Raw genomic sequence first — 21,726 nt, 5'->3', positions numbered from 1 at the left:
GGAATTGAACTCTGGGGGGTTCCTCTGTTCCATTCCAGACTGGCCCTCCAGTGGTTTTACCATAGAGCTCTGAGCAACGGAACGGTTCTAAGCTATTAGAACTAGGGTTGTGACGGTCATGGAATTTTGGATGGCAGTAATTGGCCAGCCAAATGACCGCTGTCTCCATAATAACCGTTCGAATAGCAAAATAAAATATAAAGGATACAGTATATAAAATAAATGTGACACACATTTTCTCCTCTCCTTCACTCCTGACTGCATGTGCTGCCATAGAAATAGAATTCATAGAACAGACGTCAAGTCAAGTCAATGATGGCATAATGGGTGGACTGGCGGCCAATTGCGAGTGTACCCATAGGATCAAATCAGGAAGGAAAAGCAGGAAGTTGTTGACTCAATTCACCTGACATTAAAAAAATATATTCGATTGAATGAGCCACATCAGTTAACATAATTTGAATGAACATTCTACAGTACCATGAAAAATATTGCATCACAATACCAGGCAGCCATTGCAAGTGTACCCATGAGTTTACCAGTCAAATTGCAGGGTTAGAGGTTCCAAGCGTGTTCTATTCATTCTATGTCTATGCTACTGCTGCATTGGGGGGCATTGCCTAGGCAACGATAGACTTGAGTTTCTTCTTTCAGCAAGGAGAAACAAAGTTTAATCACGTTGTAAAGAGTCCATGTTAACGCAGAAACAGACTCAACTGCACAAATGGCTGGCCGTCCCGTCTTCATTCAGCTGTTCGTAAAAAATTATATACATTTTTTAAGCTTGTACTTTTTTTAATGGTTATGACGGTTCTTTTATTTTCAATACGGTCTTCATCCATAACCATAGTGGACCGGTCTTCATCCATAACCGTAGTGGACCGGTCTTCATCCATAACCATAGTGGACCGGTCTTCATCCATAACCATAGTGGACCGGTCTTCATCCATAACCGTAGTGGACCGGTCTTCATCCATAACCATAGTCTTCATCCATAACCATAGTGGACCGGTCTTCATCCATAACCATAGTGGACCAGTCTTCATCCATAACCATAGTGGACCAGTCTTCATCCATAACCATAGTGGACCAGTCTTCATCCATAACCATAGTGGACCAGTCTCCATAACCATAGTGGACCAGTCTTCATCCATAACCATAGTGGACCAGTCTTCATCCATAACCATAGTGGACCAGTCTTCATCCATAACCATAGTGGACCGGTCTTCATCCATAACCATAGTGGAGTGGACCGGTCTTCATCCATAACCATAGTGGACCGTCTTCATCCATAACCATAGTGGACCGGTCTTCATCCATAACCGTAGTGGACCGGTCTTCATCCATAACCATAACCATAGTGGACCGGTCTTCATCCATAACCATAGTGGACCGGTCTTCATCCATAACCATAGTGGACCAGTCTTCATCCATAACCATAGTGGACCAGTCTTCATCCATAACCATAGTGGACCAGTCTTCATCCATAACCATAGTGGACCAGTCTTCATCCATAACCATAGTGGACCAGTCTTCATCCATAACCATAGTGGACCAGTCTTCATCCATAACCATAGTGGACCAGTCTTCATCCATAACCATAGTGGACCGGTCTTCATCCATAACCATAGTGGACCGGTCTTCATCCATAAACATAGTGGACCAGTCTCCATCCATAACCATAGTGGACCAGTCTTCATCCATAACCATAGTGGACCAGTCTTCATCCATAACCATAGTGGACCAGTCTTCATCCATAACCATAGTGGACCGGTCTTCATCCATAAACATAGTGGACCAGTCTTCATCCATAACCATAGTGGACCAGTCTCCATCCATAACCATAGTGGACCAGTCTTCATCCATAACCATAGTGGACCAGTCTCCATCCATAACCATAGTGGACCAGTCTTCATCCATAACCATAGTGGACCAGTCTTCATCCATAACCATAGTGGACCAGTCTTCATCCATAACCATAGTGGACCAGTCTTCATCCATAACCATAGTGGACCAGTCTTCATCCATAACCATAGTGGACCAGTCTTCATCCATAAACATAGTGGACCAGTCTTCATCCATAACCATAGTGGACCGGTCTTCATCCATAAACATAGTGGACCAGTCTTCATCCATAACCATAGTGGACCAGTCTCCATCCATAACCATAGTGGACCAGTCTTCATCCGTCCACTACAGTTATGGATGAAGATACTTAGTGGCGAACTGTGGTTGATCTTATCAAGTATGTTTCTCTTTCTTTATTTATGAAGGTAAAGGAGAGCTTAGGGTACGCTCTCTCTTTTTCTCCCCCACTCTCTGTTTCTCTCGATCTCTCTCTCTCTCTTTCTATTTCTCTCGCTCCACCCCCTCTTTTTTCCCTCTCTCTTTTCCACTCTATCGTTCTCTCGCTCTCAGCTTTGTGGCAGTCTGTCTCGTGTCTCTGGGTATGAATGAGTCATGGTTATTCAGCATTCTCCTACTCAACCTTTTCAAACTGCTAATGATGTGCTCTTTGTAGAAATATCACCGCTTTTATGTCTGCCTTTGTGACGGCCTCGCCGCTATTCCACTCATACATTTAACATGCTGTGTAGTACATGACTGAGCAGAGCTGCTAGTCTATTTTCCTCCAGACACATTGTGGAAAAGCAGTTGTAGTATTGCTTACTTTAGGCCTTTGAATTCCTGGCGTAACATAGGCCATAGAGGAGCAGCTTCCAACGTCTTCCAGCAGCCTTAACTGGTGAATATACACTGAGAGTACAAAACATTAAGGACACCTTCCTAATATTGAGTTGCACGCCTGCCCCTTTTTCCCTCAGAACAGCTTCAATTTGTCGGGGTGTGGACTCTACAAGGTGTCGAAAGTGTTCCACAGGGATGATGGCCCATGTTGACTCCAAAGCTTCCCACATTTGTGTCAAGTTGGCTGGATGTCTTTTGGGTGGTGGACCATTGTTGATACACAAAGGAAACTGTAGAGCGTGAAAAACCCAGCCGCAATCAATGTCTCAATTTTCTCAAGGCTTAAAAATCCTTCTTCATCCTCTCTCTTGCTCTTCATCTACATTGATTGAAGTGGCTTTAACAAGTTACATCAATAAGGGATCATAGCTTTCACCTGGATTCTCTAGGCAACAGAGAGATGGATACATGGTGAATGAGCTGGTGTATTTTGTTGACTTTTATTTATAGTACTCTAATTGTAGGTATGTCTGCTGATTTTATCAATTCCTTTCCAAGATAGGTTAATAACAATATGCTGAACGATCTAAATAAATTGAACTCAAAAGAACAATGCATTGCAAGTAGCATTGCTCATAAGTAATTATACTTATTAAGCCCCGTTAGCATGAATTATTTTACAGTCGGCAACTTCTGCTTTTTTCATGTGCTACATCATTTTCCAATATCTGTTCACAGTTGCAGATGTGTGGGCTTAGTGTGTTGTATGGTGCAGTGAAATCTGGACCTGCTCCAAGGTCAGAGCAGAGTGGAGCCTGATCCATTAAGCAGGCTTCCACTGTGTCTGGGTGGTCACACACACACACAAACTCATGATGTCATTTGGTTTTAACTCACCATCAATAACACTGTAAGTCAGCCTTATAAAAAAGTGCTTAAACACACAGAGCACTTACGCTATTGAACTGCCTAGATGAACTGCCTAGATGAACTGCCTAGATGAACTGCCTAGATGAACTGCCTAGATGAATTGCCTAGATGAACTGCCTAGATGAATTGCCTAGATGAATTGCCTAGATGAACTGCCTAGATGAACTGCCTAGATGAATTGCCTAGATGAACTGCCTAGATGAATTGCCTAGATGAACTGCCTAGATGAATTGCCTAGATGAACTGCCTAGATGAACTGCCTAAATGAATTGCCTAGATGAACTGCCTAAATGAATTGCCTAGATGAACTGCCTAGATGAACTGCCTAGATGAACTGCCTAGATGAACTGCCTAGATGAACTGCCTAGGTGAACTGCCTAGATGAACTGCCTAAATGAACTGCCTAAATGAACTGCCTAGCTGCCTAGCGGATTTAACTAGTTCATTGTGTTCTGTCAAGTTGAGTCTTGCCATTTGCATCTCGCTATCCCCTTCACAGGCCTGTTTGAATAAGCTGATGAATGCTGTCTGAGAGAGAGAAAAATTGTCTTTTGATCACGCTCTCGCACAACCTCATCATTTAATTTTTTTAACTAGGCAAGTCAGTTAAGAACAAATTCTTATTTATGATGCCTGCCTACCAAAAGGCAAAAAGCCTCCTGTGGGACTGGGGCCGGGATAAAACAAATATATATATATATATATATATATATATATATATATATATATATATATATATACAGTTGAAGTCGGAAGTTTACATACACATAGGTTGGAGTTATTAAAACTTGTTTTTCAACTATTCCTCAAATTTCTTGTTAACAAACTATAATTTTGGCAAGTCGGTTAGGACATAATTTTTCCAACAATTGTTTACAGACATATTATTTCACTTATAATTCACTGTATCACAATTCCAGTGGGTCATAAGTTTACATTCACTAAGTTGACTGTGCCTTTAAACAGCTTGGAAAATTCCAGAAAATTATGTCATGGCTTTAGAAGCTTCTAATAGGCTAATTGACATAATTTGAGTCAATTGGAGGTGTGCCTGTGGATGTATTTCAAGGCCTACCTTCAAACTCAGTGCCTCTTTGCTTAACATCATGGGAAAATCAAAAGAAATCAGCAAAGACCTCAGATTTTTTTTTTTTTAGACCTCCACAAGTCTGATTCATTCTTGGGAGCAATTTCCAAATGCTGAAGGTACCACGTTCATCTGTACAAACAATAGTACGCAAGTATAAACACCATGGCACCACGCAGCCATCATACACTCAGGAAGGAGATGCATTCTGTCCCTTAGAGATGAACGTACTTTGGTGCGAAATGTGCAAATCAATCCCAGAACCACACCAAAGGACCTTGTGAAGATGCTGGAGGAAACGGGTACAAAAGTATCTATATCCACAGTAAAACGAGTCCTATATCGACATAACCTGAATGGCCGCTCAGCAAGGAAGAAGCCACTGCTCCAAAACCGCCATAAAAAAAGCCAGACTACGGTTTGCAACTGAACATGGGGACAAAGATCGTACTTTTTGGAGAAATGTCCTCTAGTCTGATGAAATAAAAATAGAACTGTTTGGCCATAATGACCATCGTTATGTTTGGAGGAAAAAGGGGGAGGCTTGCAAGCTGAAGAACACCGTCTCAACCGTGAAGAACGGGGGTGGCAGCATCATGTTGTGGGGGTGCTTTGCTACAGGAGGGACTGGTGCACTTCACAAAATAGATGGCATCATGAGGATGGAAAATTATGTGGATATATTGAAGCAACATCTCAAGTCATTAGTCAGGTTAAAGCTTGGTCGCAAATGGGTCTTCCAAATGAACAATGACCCAAAGCATATTTCCAAAGTTGTGGCAAAATGGCTTAAGGACAACAAAGTCAAGGTATTGGAGTGGCCATCACAAAGCCCTGACCTCAATCCCATATAAAATGTGTGGGCAGAATTTAAAAAGTGTGTGCGAGCAAGGAGACCTACAAACCTGATTCAGGCTCTGTCGGGAGGAATGGGCCAAAATTCACCCAACTTATTGTGGGAAGCTTGTGGAAGGCTACTCGAAACGTTTGACCCAAGTTAAACAATTGAAAGGCAATGCTACCATATACTAATTTAGTGTATGTAAACTTCTGACCCACTGGGACTGTGATGAAATAAATAAAAGCTGAAATAAATCATTCGCTCTACTATTATTCTGACATTTCACATTCTTAAAATAAAGTGTTGATCCTAACTGACCTAAGACAGGGAATTTTTACTAGGACTAAATGTCAAGAATTGTGAAAAACGGAGTTTAAATGTATTTGGCTAAGGTGTATGTGAACTTTCAACCTCAACTGTGTACGTATATACAGTATATATATATGACAAAACACACATCACAACAATAGAGACACCACAACACCACAACCCAATTGAGATGGATGAGTTGGACCACAGAGTGAAGGAACCTGGAATATGATCTGGAACCTGGAATTCATACAGCCATTGTTTTAAAGACAAGCATAGCAGATAGTGTTTTTCTTACTTTTTTGGTAGCACTTTTCTTGACACCCAGTGTCATAACCATTATTATAATATGTCATAACATAGGACATAACTTGTCATTTCCATTATGTGTTATGACCTGTCATAATATGGTCATAACACTGCCATGACCAATATATTTACACCTCTTGTGACATTGTGTTGTTTTATGGCTGGTTATGACACCTACATTAGTGTCAAAACCGACATTTACTCAAAAAAAATGTTTCCCTGCCAAGAAGTTTTGTTTCGTTTTAAAGTTTGGTTCTTAAATCCTTTGTTGTTGTTTTTGTTGTTATGTATTCTTTACAGTTGTTTTTGTTGTTATGTATTTTTTACAGTTGTTTTTGTTGTTATGTATTCTTTACAGTTGTTTTTGTTGTTATGTATTCTTTACAGTTGTTTTTGTTGTTATGTATTCTTTACAGTTGTTTTTGTTGTTATGTATTCTTTACAGTTGTTTTTGTTGTTATGTATTCTTTACAGTTGTTTTTTCATCATATTTTAAAAAACTGATAGAAAATACACTTTATGACACTCAAGAAGCATTATGACCATCCTGTGTCACTTTACTTGGACTTAGAAAATACACTTTATGACACTCAAGAAGCATTATGACCATCATCATATACGCAAGGTATGCCTATCACGTACATGGCCTTATATCAGTCAAAAAGAGGGTGTCTTTTCCTTCTCCTGAAATCTTCTCCTGCATTCATCCCAGTCATCAGCAACAGAGCATTGGGGTAGTTGCATGTCTGACATCAATGTGTGCGCAATTACAATTATAATTTAATATGGTGAATTAAAAAAAAAAATGTATATAACATTAACATACTGAAGACAAGTAGGCTATGGTGTAATGGAATGGTTTGCCTTGTGTGGTTTTGTGGGTTTTGACACTCTTATGTAGATGTCATAGCCAGCCATAAAATACCAAAATATATGTCACACCAGGTCAAGATGTCATGACAGTGTTATGACCATATTATCACAGGTTATGACAAGTTATGTCAGCTGGTATGATATATTATGACATGGTTATGACCTTGCCATAATGTTATGATGCTGGGTGTCAAATAAAGTGTTACCATTTTAGTTTTTTAACAACAGAATCAACAGATTGTTTTAGAGGCTTAGAACTCCACACCACGCTAACACAATGGGTCCTTCTCAAACCCCTCAGAACTTTGTCATTTTGTCACTCCTTTCATCCCTGACAATGCATGTCATGTTGCATTATTTGTGTTGGATGAGAGTGGAAAACAAAGGAGAACACGATTAGTCGATGCATGTGGCATTTGTTTGTTTGCCTGTGACGAAAATGAAGCTTTGTTATATTGGCTCAGTGAATCAGAGCCAACCACCAAACTCATTATCCTCATCATCCTGCAGCTCGGTCATTGGAATTGACACAGTTAGGCCTATATTTCAAATACCATAAATATGGATACCCCCACTGTTTTCAAATCACATAGAGGGCTAGGGCTGTTAGATATCAATGTTGGAAGGTTGATGTCAAAGATGGATCTTCTTGATATCTGGGTGCATGACATGAGCCCGGATATTTTGGATCCCAGAGACTTGGCTAAACGGCTCGATCCCGGATAAGGATATTGCTGAATAGAACATCTTCAGGTGTGACAGGCAGAAAAAGGGGAGGGGTGACTATATATGTGAAATCAACTTGGATTGATGGAAGAAATCTAGCAAACTCCTCACTGTTTGACCTAATTCTGAAAAATAACCCCCACAAGTACTTGTCCAGCGGTGTCTTTGCCAATGATCTCAGTGATCACTGTCCTATTGCATGTATGAGAGATACCAAACAGATGAGCACTGATCCTCGTATAATTATGGAGAAAATGTTTAACCAAAATTCCCCACAACCTTTTTTTCATATGTACAGTGCCTTCAGAAGGTATTCATACCCCTTGACTTAATCCACTTTTTGTTGTGTTACCGCCTGAATTCAAAAGGGAAATACATATTTTTTTCACACTTCTACACACAATACCCCAAAATTAAACATGTTTTTAGAAATGTTTGCAAATGTATTCAAAATTAAATATAGAAATATCTAATTGACATAAGTATTCTCACCCCTGAGTCAATACTTTGTAGAAACACCTTTGGCAGTAATTACAGAGTATTTCTGGGTAAGTCTCTAAGAACTTCCGACACCTGAATTGTACAACATTTGCCCAATATTATTTTCAAAATTGGTTGTTGATCATTGCTAGACAAACATTTTCATGTCTTGCCATAGATTTTCAGTTAGATTTATGTCAAAACTGTAACTCGGCTGCTCAGGAACATTCACTGTCTTCTTGGTAAACAACTCAAGTGTAGATTTGGGCTTTAGGTAATTGTCCTGGTGAAAGGTGAATTCATCTCCCAGTGTCTGGTGGAAAGCAGAATGAACCATGTTTGTGCTTAGCTCCATTACATTCTTTTTTTTATCCTGAAAAACTCCCCAGTCCTTAATGATTATAAGCAACCCATAACATTATGCAGCCACCACTATGCTTGAAAATATGGAGAGTGGTACTCCATAATATGTTGTATTGGATTTGCTCCAAACATAAGTTTGTATTACAAAAAGTTAATTGCTTTACCAAGTATTGTGCAGTATTACTTTAGTGCCTTGTTGCAAACAGGATGCATGTTTTGGGATATTTGTATTCTGTACAGGCTTCTTTCTTTTCACTCTGTCAATTAGGTTAGTATTGTGGAGTGACTCCAATGTTGTTGATCCATCCTCAGTTTTCTCCTATCACATCCATAAAGACACCATTGGCCTCATGGTGAAATCCCTGAGCGGTTTCCTTCCTCTCCGGCATTTGAGTTAGGAAGGACGACTGTATCTTTTTAGTGACTGGGTGTAATGATACACCATCCAAAGTGTAATTAATAACTTCACCATGCTCAAAGGCCTACTAAATGTCAGCCTTTTATTTTTTACCCATCTACCAATAGGTGCGCTTCTTTGCGAGGCGTTGGAAAATCTCCCTGATAAGTGTGGATGAATCTGTGTTTGAAGTTCACTGCTCGACTGAGGGACCATACAGATAATTGTATGTGTGGGGTACAGACATGAAATAGTCATTCAAAAAATCATGTTAAACACTATTATTGCACACAGAGTCCATGCAACTTATTATGTGACTCGCTGTTAGATGACTTGCTACACCTGAACTTATTTAGGCTTGCCATAACAAAGGGATTGAATACTTATTGACTCAATTTCAGCTTTTCTTTTTAAATTAATTTAGAAAAAAATTCTAAAAACATAATTCCACTTTCACATTATGAAGTATTGTGTGTAGGCCAGTGACTAACAGTCTCAATTTAATCAATGTAAAATTCAGGCTGTAACACAACAACATTTGGAAAAAGTCAAGAGGTGTGAATACTTTCTGAAGGCACTGTTCTCTGACTTTTCCTCTCAGCTGCATGCCTGACCATTAATTTGTTCTAGAATTGTTCTCATCTATTTTCTCTCTCTGTCAGACAAATACACTTCCTTAAACAAAAAATAGAACAAATACTTGGTTCTCTATACAACTTTCAGATCTTGTTATGATGAGAAATCATGCCTGGGCCAAGGCTCGAGAGACTGTAGCTGATTGCCAGTTTTGCAGACAATTGAGAAATAGATGCCCTTCCTCTATCGAGAAAGAACTATATCTAACTAGAAAGTAGTTAGATATATCTATCTTAGCCTCTGCTGGTAATCCATCTAAATTTTGCAAAACAGTTAATGCACTGAAGCGTGGAAATTCCTCTTCTTCCCTGCCTTAGCAAGTTGTGTCAGACTCTGGCATCATTACTGAGAAATATGAGATAAGTGATGCTTTTAATCAGCATTTTATCTCAACAGGCTTTTATTTGAAATAAATGGTGGTTTAATTGACCCTTGTCAGCCAGTCGGATGCCTGCCTCTCTCCCAGCCTCTAGATGGCTCGATGGAAGTTCTGTCAACTTCTAGTGAATCTTGGTTTTCATTTCAACAACTTTCTTCTTGTGATTTGCAAGACGCCTTGCAGAAGATTGATATAAAAAAATCACTGGGGCAGATTTGTCTGATGCTTTCTTGCTGCAGCTTTCTGATCCTCTGATTGCAGAATCTTTAACCCTTTGACGCGTACGATGACGTATTTGTGATCATTGTTGAGTGGTCCCTGCAGCGTACGATCTCATATAAGTGATTGGAACAGGAGCAACAGAACGTATGTCCCAACAAACGCTTATAAACAGCATTGTTGTCTGAACAGCATCTACATATGTTTTTGCACTGATGGAAAATAAAGGTCTTAAACATCATTCCTCAATTTGACCTTTTATTGTAAAGATAAATGCGAACTTCATCATCCAAGCATCACACGGAACACATCCACAGCCAAACTCATTCCATAAACCAGTCTAACAAAACTTAAGTTAGTGACCTAATTAAGATTAATGTGTGTCTCAGGTTCTACCGAACGTCACCCACTATGTCAATACTGTCACCCAATATGTCAAACAAGAAGGTGGACTGCGATGTACTGGAGCACAAATATCCTTATTCTTTATGGTTTTGGTCGTAATCTTGCTGTGTAACACGCATCCTATTGAACTCCCTCCAAACCCTGTAGTCTTCTGCAGCTCTAGACAGACAGAGGCACCCTGGGATGGTGACGGGCAAGGCTGTGCTCAGAAAAACAACCCAGGGATGGAATAGGAAAAGATGAAAAGAGAGCGAAAGGGGGTAGGTAGAGGGGGAGAGAGACTGCAAGGTTGTGGAAGAGGCAGTGGCAGAATGATCCAGAATTGGAGAGGGTCGCTCACTCCCCTCTTGACTTGAATAGGGACATACCTCCTAATTATCACTCCTCTCCCATTTAACCAATCCATATGTCCGCACAAATACTCCTATCAGGTCTGTTAAAGGGTAATAATGTGGACTCACACTCCTCCAAGCACGTTGTCAAAGATCTGCGTTTCACAGGGCATTGACACATCATTAGGGTAGCCATGGCAGTTTCCCACTTTCCCTTGGCAGTACACTATTGGCTCTGCGACTAAATCTCCACACTAAAGTGTCATCATGGCTGCCCCACTCAGTCTTTATTGGACTGTATTACACAAGTGGCTCTTTGGCCTGCTGCTACTACTACAGGCATGGAACAAAATGAGTCCCCTTACAGATAAATTATTTGTTCCATAACTTTAGCCTTGATGGCTCCAGTACAGTACGCAGCCTCGCTGTGGCAGATGAGTTGTGTTATTAATCCCCCAGTCAAACTGTACAACCCCATCTGGTTGGAAAATAGCACACAATACAGGAGATGTGGGGGCTTGTGTAATGGTTTGTTTTCTCCATCTGTTACGGAGTGGAGTGTAGGTGCCCACAAAGTGCCCACTATTTTACCAGGGGATGTGGGAGTGTTGACAGAACTTCAATTTAAGTATTTCATTGCTATACGAGTTTGTTTATGTGTGTGTGTTTTTGTCGATGTGGGTGTGTGCTGGTGGCTCTGTTTCCAACGCTCAATGCCTTCATTGGCAGCCATGCTCTAATAGATGTGTGGTTAATCTCAGACAGATAGTGTGGTGCTATCATCTACTGTACCTAGAGATGCTCTGGTGACAATATGTCTAAACGTAACGCGTTGTTAGTGCTGAACTACCCACGGGGGCCTCAGTAGGGGAGAAGAACAGTCTCTCTCGGTACTGCTCATTGGAGTAGCTAGTAAGCGTACTTCTCAAATGGCATTTGTCAATGTGAATATGTTATCCATCTTTAAGCCTAGCTTTGATTTTCATCATAATGAGCTCTCTTTCTCAGGTGTAGGGGCTTATTTAGTCAGGATTATGAATATATTTGAATTAATGTAATTGCTTTTAGTACGCTCCAGCGACAAGCTAATCAGACGTACTTCATTTGTTTCAGTGTAACAGAGTTTTCACCTCTCCCCTGCAGTGCAGATGAAAAAGTAGATATTTCCATTCTCCATTCCCCTTCTCCAGAAGGACATGACCCTGAATTTACACTGTCAGAGTTTTCACCTCCCCTCTTTTCTTCTCTCCTTTCTCCCTTTACAGAAGATACTTTGCTTAAGTGAAGCACTTTATCTTATTGTCACAGAGTTGTCACATGAGAAGTTGTCTACTTTGTTTCAGTGTAACTGAATTGTCATCTCACCTCTCCCACTCCAGAAGGACCTGTCCCTGAAGTCCCAGGAGCGCATGGAGAACCAGGAGAACCATGAGGAGAATCAGGCGGGGCCCCCCCTGTGCAAGAAGAAGCCCCCGAAAGTCCCTAATGGATTCAGCCTGGATACCCACAAGGCCCTCAACAACCACCTTAACAACCACAACAACCATAGCAACCATCACCAGCACTCTGACCAGGAGAACAACATCCCACGCCTGGCTCTTCACACCTACGGCAAGAAGAAGAACAAGAACAGCTTGCAGAAGAAACACAGGCCGGTCTGTACACGGTTTATTACAGTTTATACACTGTCTCCTCCACTCAATTTATTTTCTCCTCAAGCAGCGTTTTGGGTAGCCTGGTCCCAGATCAGTTTGTACTGTCTTACGGAGTTGGGATCAGGCTAGCGTTTGTGGTCTCAAGTTGGCATAGTGGGTTTTGTCTGCTCACTACAATGCTAGATGTGTAGTTTGATCCACTTGAATGTGGGAGAGGAAATGTTGATGTGTGTGTTCACAATTTGCTTTTGGTCATAAGATCAGGTTGAATTATCAGACAACGTGTTGAAGGATGAAGAAGGGATTGAATTCATGCAGATAAAATATAATAGGCTGCAAGGTGTAAAGATAGCAGCTTTGTAAAAAATAAATCAATAAAAATTCCATTCCAACTGAATTAGGAGAAACTCAAATCTAATTGTGACTGAACATTAGAGGGTCTCCTTGGTTTCATTTCTGATCCCAGAGTTGAGTTAATTAATGTTACATTAAGGTCTGTCCTTTGAAAACATCTGTAATTACGCAGTATTAAGGCTAGAGATTTGTGAGGAGCAAGATTGCCTTATCCTTATAGAGATACACTGAACTGACTTTACCCCCTCCTCACAGCCAGACGACTGGTGCTCTATAGTACAGCTGCTCGGCTGTCTATTGATGAATGGTGTTATTATCTATAATGGGCTTTAAAACCTGCTGGACCAATAAGAGATTAGTCACTGGTGCTATTGTTAGCTGTGGTGTGTGTGTGTGTGTGTGTGTGTGTGTGTGTGTGTGTGTGTGTGTGTGTGTGTGTGTGTGTGTGTGTGTGTGTGTGTGTGTGTGTGTGTGTGTGTGTGTGTGTGTGTGTGTGTGTGTGTGTGTGTGTGTGTGTGTGTCTGTGGGGAGGAGAATAGTGTCTGTGTATGTGTGTGCGCGCGCACAGGGCATTGTGTTGCACTAATGACTATTTATGGCACACTGACACTGGGGTGTCTTTCTGCCAGCAAGAGCTATCAGTTACAGCACCACCCACTGTCCATCTACACACACATGCTACGCAAAGCACCCACACACATGCTGCACAAAACACAAGCTGTGTGTGTGAAGGTAGAAGAGCAAAGGTTGTCATCAGTCTGTGTCATCCCAGCAGGAGAGAGGTCAGTCTTCAGGAGGCTGTTAATCATGTGAGCTATACTCCCCCTGGCTTTAATGAACCCAGAAAGAAACAACACAGGGAAGTGATTACATACTGTACACACACAGATGGGTGTTATTGGCTCGGGTGTGTGTGTGTTAGTCAGGGGTGCTATGACAACAACCACTGTGACAAGTGAGAGCAGCACAAAGTGGTGTTTAGGGCCAGAGCTGAAGGACCCTCCCCACAGCTCTGGGAGCAGCCACTTATTAGGGGGACAATAGATGCTGTTAGAGCATGGGGCTCAGGGGAGACATGGCACCACACACTAAAATAAAGTTATGTTTCTTAAATGGTTCTTCCTCAGCTCTTAAAGAGGAATGGAAACACTTTAATAAGTAAAGCTAAGCAAAGAGATGTTTTCAATCCACAAATAGTAAATGTGCATTGAACATAAAAACATCTCTATTTTTAGGATATTGATCTTGAACAACATTTATTAGAGGTATGGGTAGCGCCATCTTGAATTACCATAGAAATGACTGGTGCCTCATGCATCATTGGCAGTATTGAGCAAATTGTGAGTTTTAGCGCAGGGACTGAAAATGAACGTGGCCACCAGGAGGCGTCGCACCTCCACTGGACCTGAAAGGTTTCTCACAACCTTGATATTGAGATCAGGAAAACAACATTAAGGTAAGAATCTGTATACAGTTTGTTTATATGTTGGAGATTAGCTATAATATTTACATTTTAGAGTATATTTTCCGATTGATAAAATGAGTCTGTGAAATATTTTTTTTATAACAAGCCGAGTAGATAGTCTGCCAAAACGATGCAATGTACCTAGCTAGCTGGTTATCTAGCCTACTGGATTTAGCTCTTGTCTTGCCTTTTTTATGTTAATGTTAATGTCTTTGATAGCTGTAGAACATAAAATGCTAATATTGACAATTTGAAGAGCTTTTGTCATTAGGCATTATTCTGAGCTAAAATGAACTGGCTTGTGATTCGATATGTAGCAAGCTAGCCAGCCAGAGAGGGCAGCTGCAGGATTGTTATTTTAAATGTAAAATGTAGCTAATGTTAGCTAGCTATAATCCCAATAGCTATAATTATTAGCTAGCTAGATAACTGCATAGCTAGATATCTCATTAAGTGCAGGTTTATCTGTGATATGTCATATGATTCCTAAAAATAGTAGCTGGCAGTCTGCTGGCTGTTGAAGCCTAACCCTTATGATGATAGCTATCTAGATAATTACTTTTGAAAGCTCAGCGCTCAGCTTGGTAGTCAGCTTGGTAACTAAATCATTCAGGTCTAGCTGGTTTTGTGACTTTGCTACTTACAGGCATACTGTACATTATCATATTATTTAGTTTATGGACTATCAGATAGGAAATTGTTACATGTTTTCTCAAATGTTAGAGTGAAAAGCCAATTGATAACTACACAATAGCTACACAATTCCCTTCATTCATGTTTCCCTTTTTTATGTGCTGAAGGGTCATCGCTACTTGGTGAAGACAAGGACGAAGAGGATGAGATTTAAATGGGGAAGCCGGAGGAAGTGTGACTCGTCATTTTGCCTCTCTTGCATGCTTTTAATTTGTTTGCATTCTGACTCTTTTTGTATTAGGCTATAGGCCTAGTGGAATGTAATATAGCTGTCTAGATATTTTTACAGCCATTTTGAAGTTGGACATACTAGCTATCTGTTGTGTGGATAAGAACAGTTTTTTTCCAGAGCAAAGAACTGCAGACTGCCTTGGAAGGCCATGTTTTTCGCTGATGGTTGTGGCAGTAGGTGCAGGTCCCAGTGTTCATAGGCTTTGGCTGCTGCTCTGATGCACCCCCGGAGGATGGATGGAGACTCCCACCTGAACAGGTCTGACATGTATTCAGGTAGTTTGTGCTGTGTCGCCTTGAAACAGTTGTTAGGGTGTTGTAATAGATCCTGTCTGTTAGTGGTTCAATTCCAGCTTTTTGCAGAAAAATCTCTGTGTGTTTCCTCCAGGAATGCTCGGTCTTGATACGAGCAGCCCTGTTGATAATATGCTTTAAGATGTGTCTTATTGCTCTGATGTAGGGTGGGAAGCCATACTGTGGCAAAGTAGTCCAGATGAGTTGTTATCATGGTGTGGTAGATCGTTCAGGAGGATGTCCTTGGAGATGAAGTCCCTTGCCCTTTGTAAACTGCCAAGCCCAAACAGCAGTTTCCATGTGACCTGGCTGGCATGTTCAGTTCGGTGTAGGTGTGGGTCCAACTTCATCCCCAGCTACTTTATGGCGTTTACTCGTTCATAAGTGTTTTGCCTATCTGTTGTTGTGATACGTTTGCCAGTGTGTCTCAGCTTTTGTGGGTTGCCAAACAGCATTGCCTTGGTCTTCTGAGGGTGTAGGGAGAGCTTGTTGTCAGCAAACCAAGCGGCAGCAAACCAAGCGGCTGCCGTTTGATGTCGTTTGACACTGGTGAATATTTGCTGATATATATATATATATATATATATATATATATATATATATATATATATATATATATATATATATATGCAGCATTTCTCCAGCACTGATGGAAGGTAATAGCAATGGCCCAAGCACACTCCCTTGTGATACTCCATTCACCACAGGTACCTGGGCTGACAGTGTACTCTGCAATTATGATGAGAACCACTTGATTGCAGTGCTGTCAAAGCCTAGTTTCGCAAGTTTCCCCTGGAGTGTGTGGTGGTGAACAGAGTCAAAAGCTTTCTTCAGGTCCAAGAAGAGTACTGCTGTGACAAGCCGACTTGATGGCTATTACAAGCCGACTTGATGTCCTCCACGACCTTTTGAACTGCTGTAGGTGTGCTGTGTATCTTCCTAAAGCCGCTTTAATAGGATGTAAATAGGCTGTTGATTGAGAAATAGTTGGCAACCTGTGTGTGCATCAGCCAACTACCAACATTGGATGGTAGTTGGCCACAACCGATCTATCCCCTGACTTGTAGATTTGTGTTATATAAGTTTTTCATTGACATGGTATCTCCCCAGTTGAGATTGGCAGATTGAGGATATGAGTCAGTGGACCCACTATCACTGTGGCAGAGTCCTTTACAAGCCTAAGTGGAATATTGTCTGGCTCTGTGGCTTTCTGCTGCTTCATCTTCAGAAGTTAATTTAGGATGGTTACTTCATCAATTAGCGATAGCTCAAAAACATGCTCTGTTTCTGAAACATATGGAAGTGGGTCTTTTGAGGGAGCCTGTATTTCATTAGCAAGCTTGGATGCACAAGATGCAAAGTATGCACGAAACTCTTCTGTCATTTCTAGAAGGTCTGATATATCATGTCTAGAACCTCTTTGTACTTGGCATGTTCTTTTGCCTTTGCCAGTGAAATAGTTGATTATTTTCCACATTTCACAGTTGTCTGCCTTGGATTTTTGTAGAGCAGCTGAGTAGTACAGTAGTTTTTCCTTTCCTTCCATACTTCAGCAGTTACGTTGTTTCTGAGACATCGGCACTCTTCCCAGTCATTTTCAGCCTTTGTTTTCATCACTTTTAGCTGAGCAGCAGACTCATCAGGGTCTTGATGTTGTCTGTCAAGGCGGTCGAGTGACTTTTTGTTTCACTTTTCTGTGCCGGAGTGGTGAATGAAGGTTTGCGACCTGTTAGAAGATCTCTCTAAAGGCTTACCGGGCCTCATTCACGTTGTTGCATGTAAGGAGTATTTCCCATTGGGCAAACTTGAGGAATTCTATGAAAGACTGCTTGTTATAGCTTTTGCGAGATCTGTGCTGTTGTTAGAGCTCTCCCCTCCTCTAATCTCTCTTTGCTGTAGGTCATCAAAATGTTATGGTCAGATGGACCCCATGCTAATGAACTCCTCAGCTTGTAATGGTCAGGGTTAGATACATAGATGTTGTCAATGCATGTTTCAGACTGTTTCGTTATGCTACTGGGTTCTCTTATTACTGGCCACAGCTGATAAAGTCCCATAAGATGTCCCACAGATTATTTTTTTATCTGTGTGCTTCAAGAGGTCAGCGATGAATATTGTATATAATGTTTTGGTTATGATAGCGATGTAACTTGCACTTTGTTTTCAGGTTTGAATGAGACAATGTATTCCCCTAACCTTATTCTTTCAAAAAAGTTATTGTTTTATTCATTTTATAGTACTTGTGTACAGTATGCCTTTCCTTATAATATGAAAGACTAAATGCCATTTGTAATATGTTTTGGTGCATATATGTGTTTAATATACTATCCAGAGAAGAAAGTGTCTGATCACGGAACATCCATAGAATTCTAGAAAACTACCACTGTTCAGTTAAAGGTATTTCTATTCTTATTTCAGATTTTCAATCCTTACAAAATAAGGAAGAGTCAATGGGCTCCAAGTGTTTCTCTATCTTCAGGAAGTTGTGTAAATGGCAGTTGTTTGGGTAAAAAGCTGTGTTTTTTCTTGACTAATTACCATTTGATTGATGTGGTGCTATTGTATGTCATATCATCTGGAAAGGCTGTTTCTCAGCTTTCAAAATATGTATCATGTTTTCATATGTGGTTTGACACCAACAAATTATGTTGGCGTCCTGAATTCACTGGTCTCAGTAAACTCAGGAATTCCAAAACACTCCTGCCAGTGATGCAACAATGCCAATATGGAGATTTACAGTTAACTTGTGTTCTAAAGCCTACTGTGTCCATCCCTATTTAAAGCCAGACTCAGTAAGTGTCGTGATTTTGTTTAAATGTATATTTTGTTTTGTTGGGCCAATAAAAAAATCCAGGCAAGACGTCATAATATGCTGTAGAGTCTAGCGTACCTGAGAGTTGTCAAGCAGCTGCTGGGCCAGCGATCCATATCAACCAGTAGGCCTATTCTAGTTACAACAAGCATGTAGGCTGCAGTATTATAAATCTAACAATTTACAAGTCGAGTCAACTATCGTAACAGCAGTAACATGCAATGTAATTGGCATAGCTAGACAACAATATACTGTGGTGCATCAATGCCGTTATCTGCTTGATGTCGGTCTTGCAGTGCAAACACTTGTCTTGATAAATTGACCCTCAACAGCTAGTTAGCCCATGTTGAATTATAAAATACATTTGCCATCCAAAGATTGCAATAGAAAACACAAAATCCAAGAGGGAAACAATTAGTAAGCTAACAACTCCATCAATGGTTGGAGTTGATGACCTACAATGACCTACACCATCAGTTTGCACATTTAGCCATGTGTGAATCTATCGACAGCTGTTTGCTAGCCAGCTAAATTAGCTAACTAGCTAGCTTGCTAACTAGTTTCACTTACCAGTAGCTCTAGATTTCATGATTATCATTGGCACTGTCCACAACAATATGATCCTGGCACTAGTCGTGAGGTAGGAATCGCTGTGTTGCTGAATGAAAATCAAAACAAATGCTATTAGTCACATGTGCCGAATACAACAGGTGTAGACCTTACAGTGAAATGCTTGCTTACGAGCCCCTAACCAACAGTGCCGTTTTTTTACATCACCCACAATTCCAGTTTTATTCAGAAAATCAAGCTAGAAACATAAAAGCAACTTTGTTGCCAACCGGTGGGGAGATCATTTAGGATCTCAGTTTAGGATCATTTAGGATCTCAGTTTAGGATCATTTAGGATCTCAGTTTAGGATCATTTAGGATCTCAGCTTGTGAAGGTCACTGGACTGAGAATGAAGGAATGCAAAAACTATGTCTCTGTCACTAGAAAACACAGTCAAGGGTGGTACTGGTAACTCTAAAATTCATCTGAAAGGCACCCTGGGAAATATGCAAATAAGGCTTCAAAGAACCCATTTAAGATTCTTCAGATAACCTAAAATGGTTCCCCTATGGCATTGCTCTTAAAAACCTTATTTGGTTCCAATTCGAACCAGCAGGGGGGAATGGCAAATGGTGTTGGCACTGTCAACTGGATAGGATACCCTCTAGTAAATCCTCCTGCTAAAGACAGGGTCAACAGACATGATGATGACAACGATGATGGCAACAGTGATGATAATTATTATAACAATCTTTTTTTTAATAACCACACTGTTTCTGACCCTCCCCTCAAGGAGCCAGACAGTCTGTTTTGATTTCAGCCAAGTGAGCATTAGCATATCCCACTCAGCTCCAATAACACTCCAATCTGTCATGCTTCATGACATATGCAAAATTGGAAATATCATTGTCTCTGCCCTCTGTGGCCTCCATTGTCCTTTAAACGGAATGAAGACATTCTCCTCCTCCCAGTTATTCCACAGCAGAAATATGATCTTTTCCCCACTCCAAAGGCCTGTAATTAGGGGAGGGGATATAGTTTGAAGAGGAGAGCAGAGATAGTTTGAAAAAAGAGAGGAAAGGAAATGAGAGGAGAGCTAGTTTAGAAAGGAATTCAATGAGAGGTGTTTTTTTCTTGTTTTGCCTGTTCCGCACCACACAGATTCCAGCCAGGCAATATTTTTCTATATCTGGCTGGCACGGACCCAATGTCCTGAACTTCCAGATATTGTCTGGTCGGGGGTAAAATACAGAAATGCTTGTAACAGCTTCTGACATGTTGCTCTGTGCTGAAATAAAGAGCACAGATAAGGGGGGCATTGTCGGTGGTGAAAATGGATAGGTGCACAGCAGCATTTCTGCAAAAAAATGGATGGGTGCACAGCAGCATTTCTGCAAAAAAATGGATAGGTGCACAGCAGCATTTCTGCAAAAAAATGGATAGGTGCACAGCAGCATTTCTGCAAAAAATGGATAGGTGCACAGCAGCATTTCTGCAAAAAAAATGGATAGGTGCACAGCAGCATTTCTGGATAGCAAAAAAAAAATGGATAGGTGCACAGCAGCATTTCTGCAAAAAAATGGATAGGTGCACAGCAGCATTTTCTGCAAAAAAATAGGTGGATAGGTGCACAGCAGCATTTCTGCAAAAAAATGGATAGGTGCACAGCAGCATTTCTGCAAAAAAAAAATGGATAGGTGCACAGCAGCATTTCTGCAAAAAAAAATGGATAGGTGCACAGCAGCATTTCTGCAAAAATGGATAGGTGCACAGCAGCATTTCTGCAAAAAAATGGATAGGTGCACAGCAGCATTTCTGCAAAAAAAATGGATAGGTGCACAGCAGCATTTCTGCAAAAAAATGGATAGGTGCACAGCAGCATTTCTGCAAAAAAATGGATGGGTGCACAGCAGCATTTCTGCAAAAAAATGGATAGGTGCACAGCAGCATTTCTGCAAAAAAATGGATAGGTGCACAGCAGCATTTCTGCAAAAAATGGATAGGTGCACAGCAGCATTTCTGCAAAAAAATGGATAGGTGCACAGCAGCATTTCTGCAAAAAATGGATGGGTGCACAGCAGCATTTCTGCAAAAAATGGATGGGTGCACAGCAGCATTTTCTGCAAAAAATGGATAGGTGCACAGCAGCATTTCTGCAAAAAAATGGATGGGTGCACAGCAGCAAATTTGTTGGTTCAAGTCTATGTACATAGTTTATCGCTACTGCTATTTTTCATTGTGGAACAATCTGTGATTTATAGTGACAGTGCATCTGTGTGCTGTTGTTGTAGTCTGGTAGAGTAGGCTACTGTTCAGTCTGCATAGTGAAAGTTCAATCAGTTGAAACACCATCAGTTGTAGTATATGTAGCTCTTTGTGAGTACTACTTCATCAGAATCACCTTTATTCACCAAGTACACTTACACATACCCACAATTTACTTTAGTGAGATGGTGCTGCCAGCAGTAGACACTTTACAAACGGAATACAGACACAAGTCCTCATAGACATCATACAGAGTATACAATATCGGTACAGTAAACATAACATACAACTCTGGAGTATAGGCTGATTACAGAGGGAATATACAATTTATAGAGGGGATATATCTACATAAGCATGGGGAGGGATACTGCCATGGTGAATATATACAGTGTTGTGCAGAGATGAACATAGTACAAATGCAGTATAGTGCATA

The 21,726-nt window shown here is 40.7% G+C and overlaps 1 protein-coding gene across 1 annotated transcript in view; it reads left to right on the top strand.

Moving 5' to 3' along the window:
* LOC112257841 (autism susceptibility gene 2 protein) overlaps nt 1-21,726 on the top strand; it is a 495,635-nt gene that overhangs the window by 94,370 nt on the left and 379,539 nt on the right. Inside the window, exon 3 of the mRNA XM_042326824.1 lies at nt 12,354-12,629. Within this exon, the coding sequence (XP_042182758.1) occupies nt 12,354-12,629 (276 nt within the window). The remainder of the gene's footprint in view (nt 1-12,353; nt 12,630-21,726) is intronic.

Source organism: Oncorhynchus tshawytscha, linkage group LG09 (genome assembly GCF_018296145.1).
Source record: "Oncorhynchus tshawytscha isolate Ot180627B linkage group LG09, Otsh_v2.0, whole genome shotgun sequence".
NCBI lineage: Eukaryota > Metazoa > Chordata > Actinopteri > Salmoniformes > Salmonidae > Oncorhynchus > Oncorhynchus tshawytscha.
Note: the sequence above shows the minus strand (reverse complement) of the source record. Positions and strands in the feature narration are given on the sequence as shown.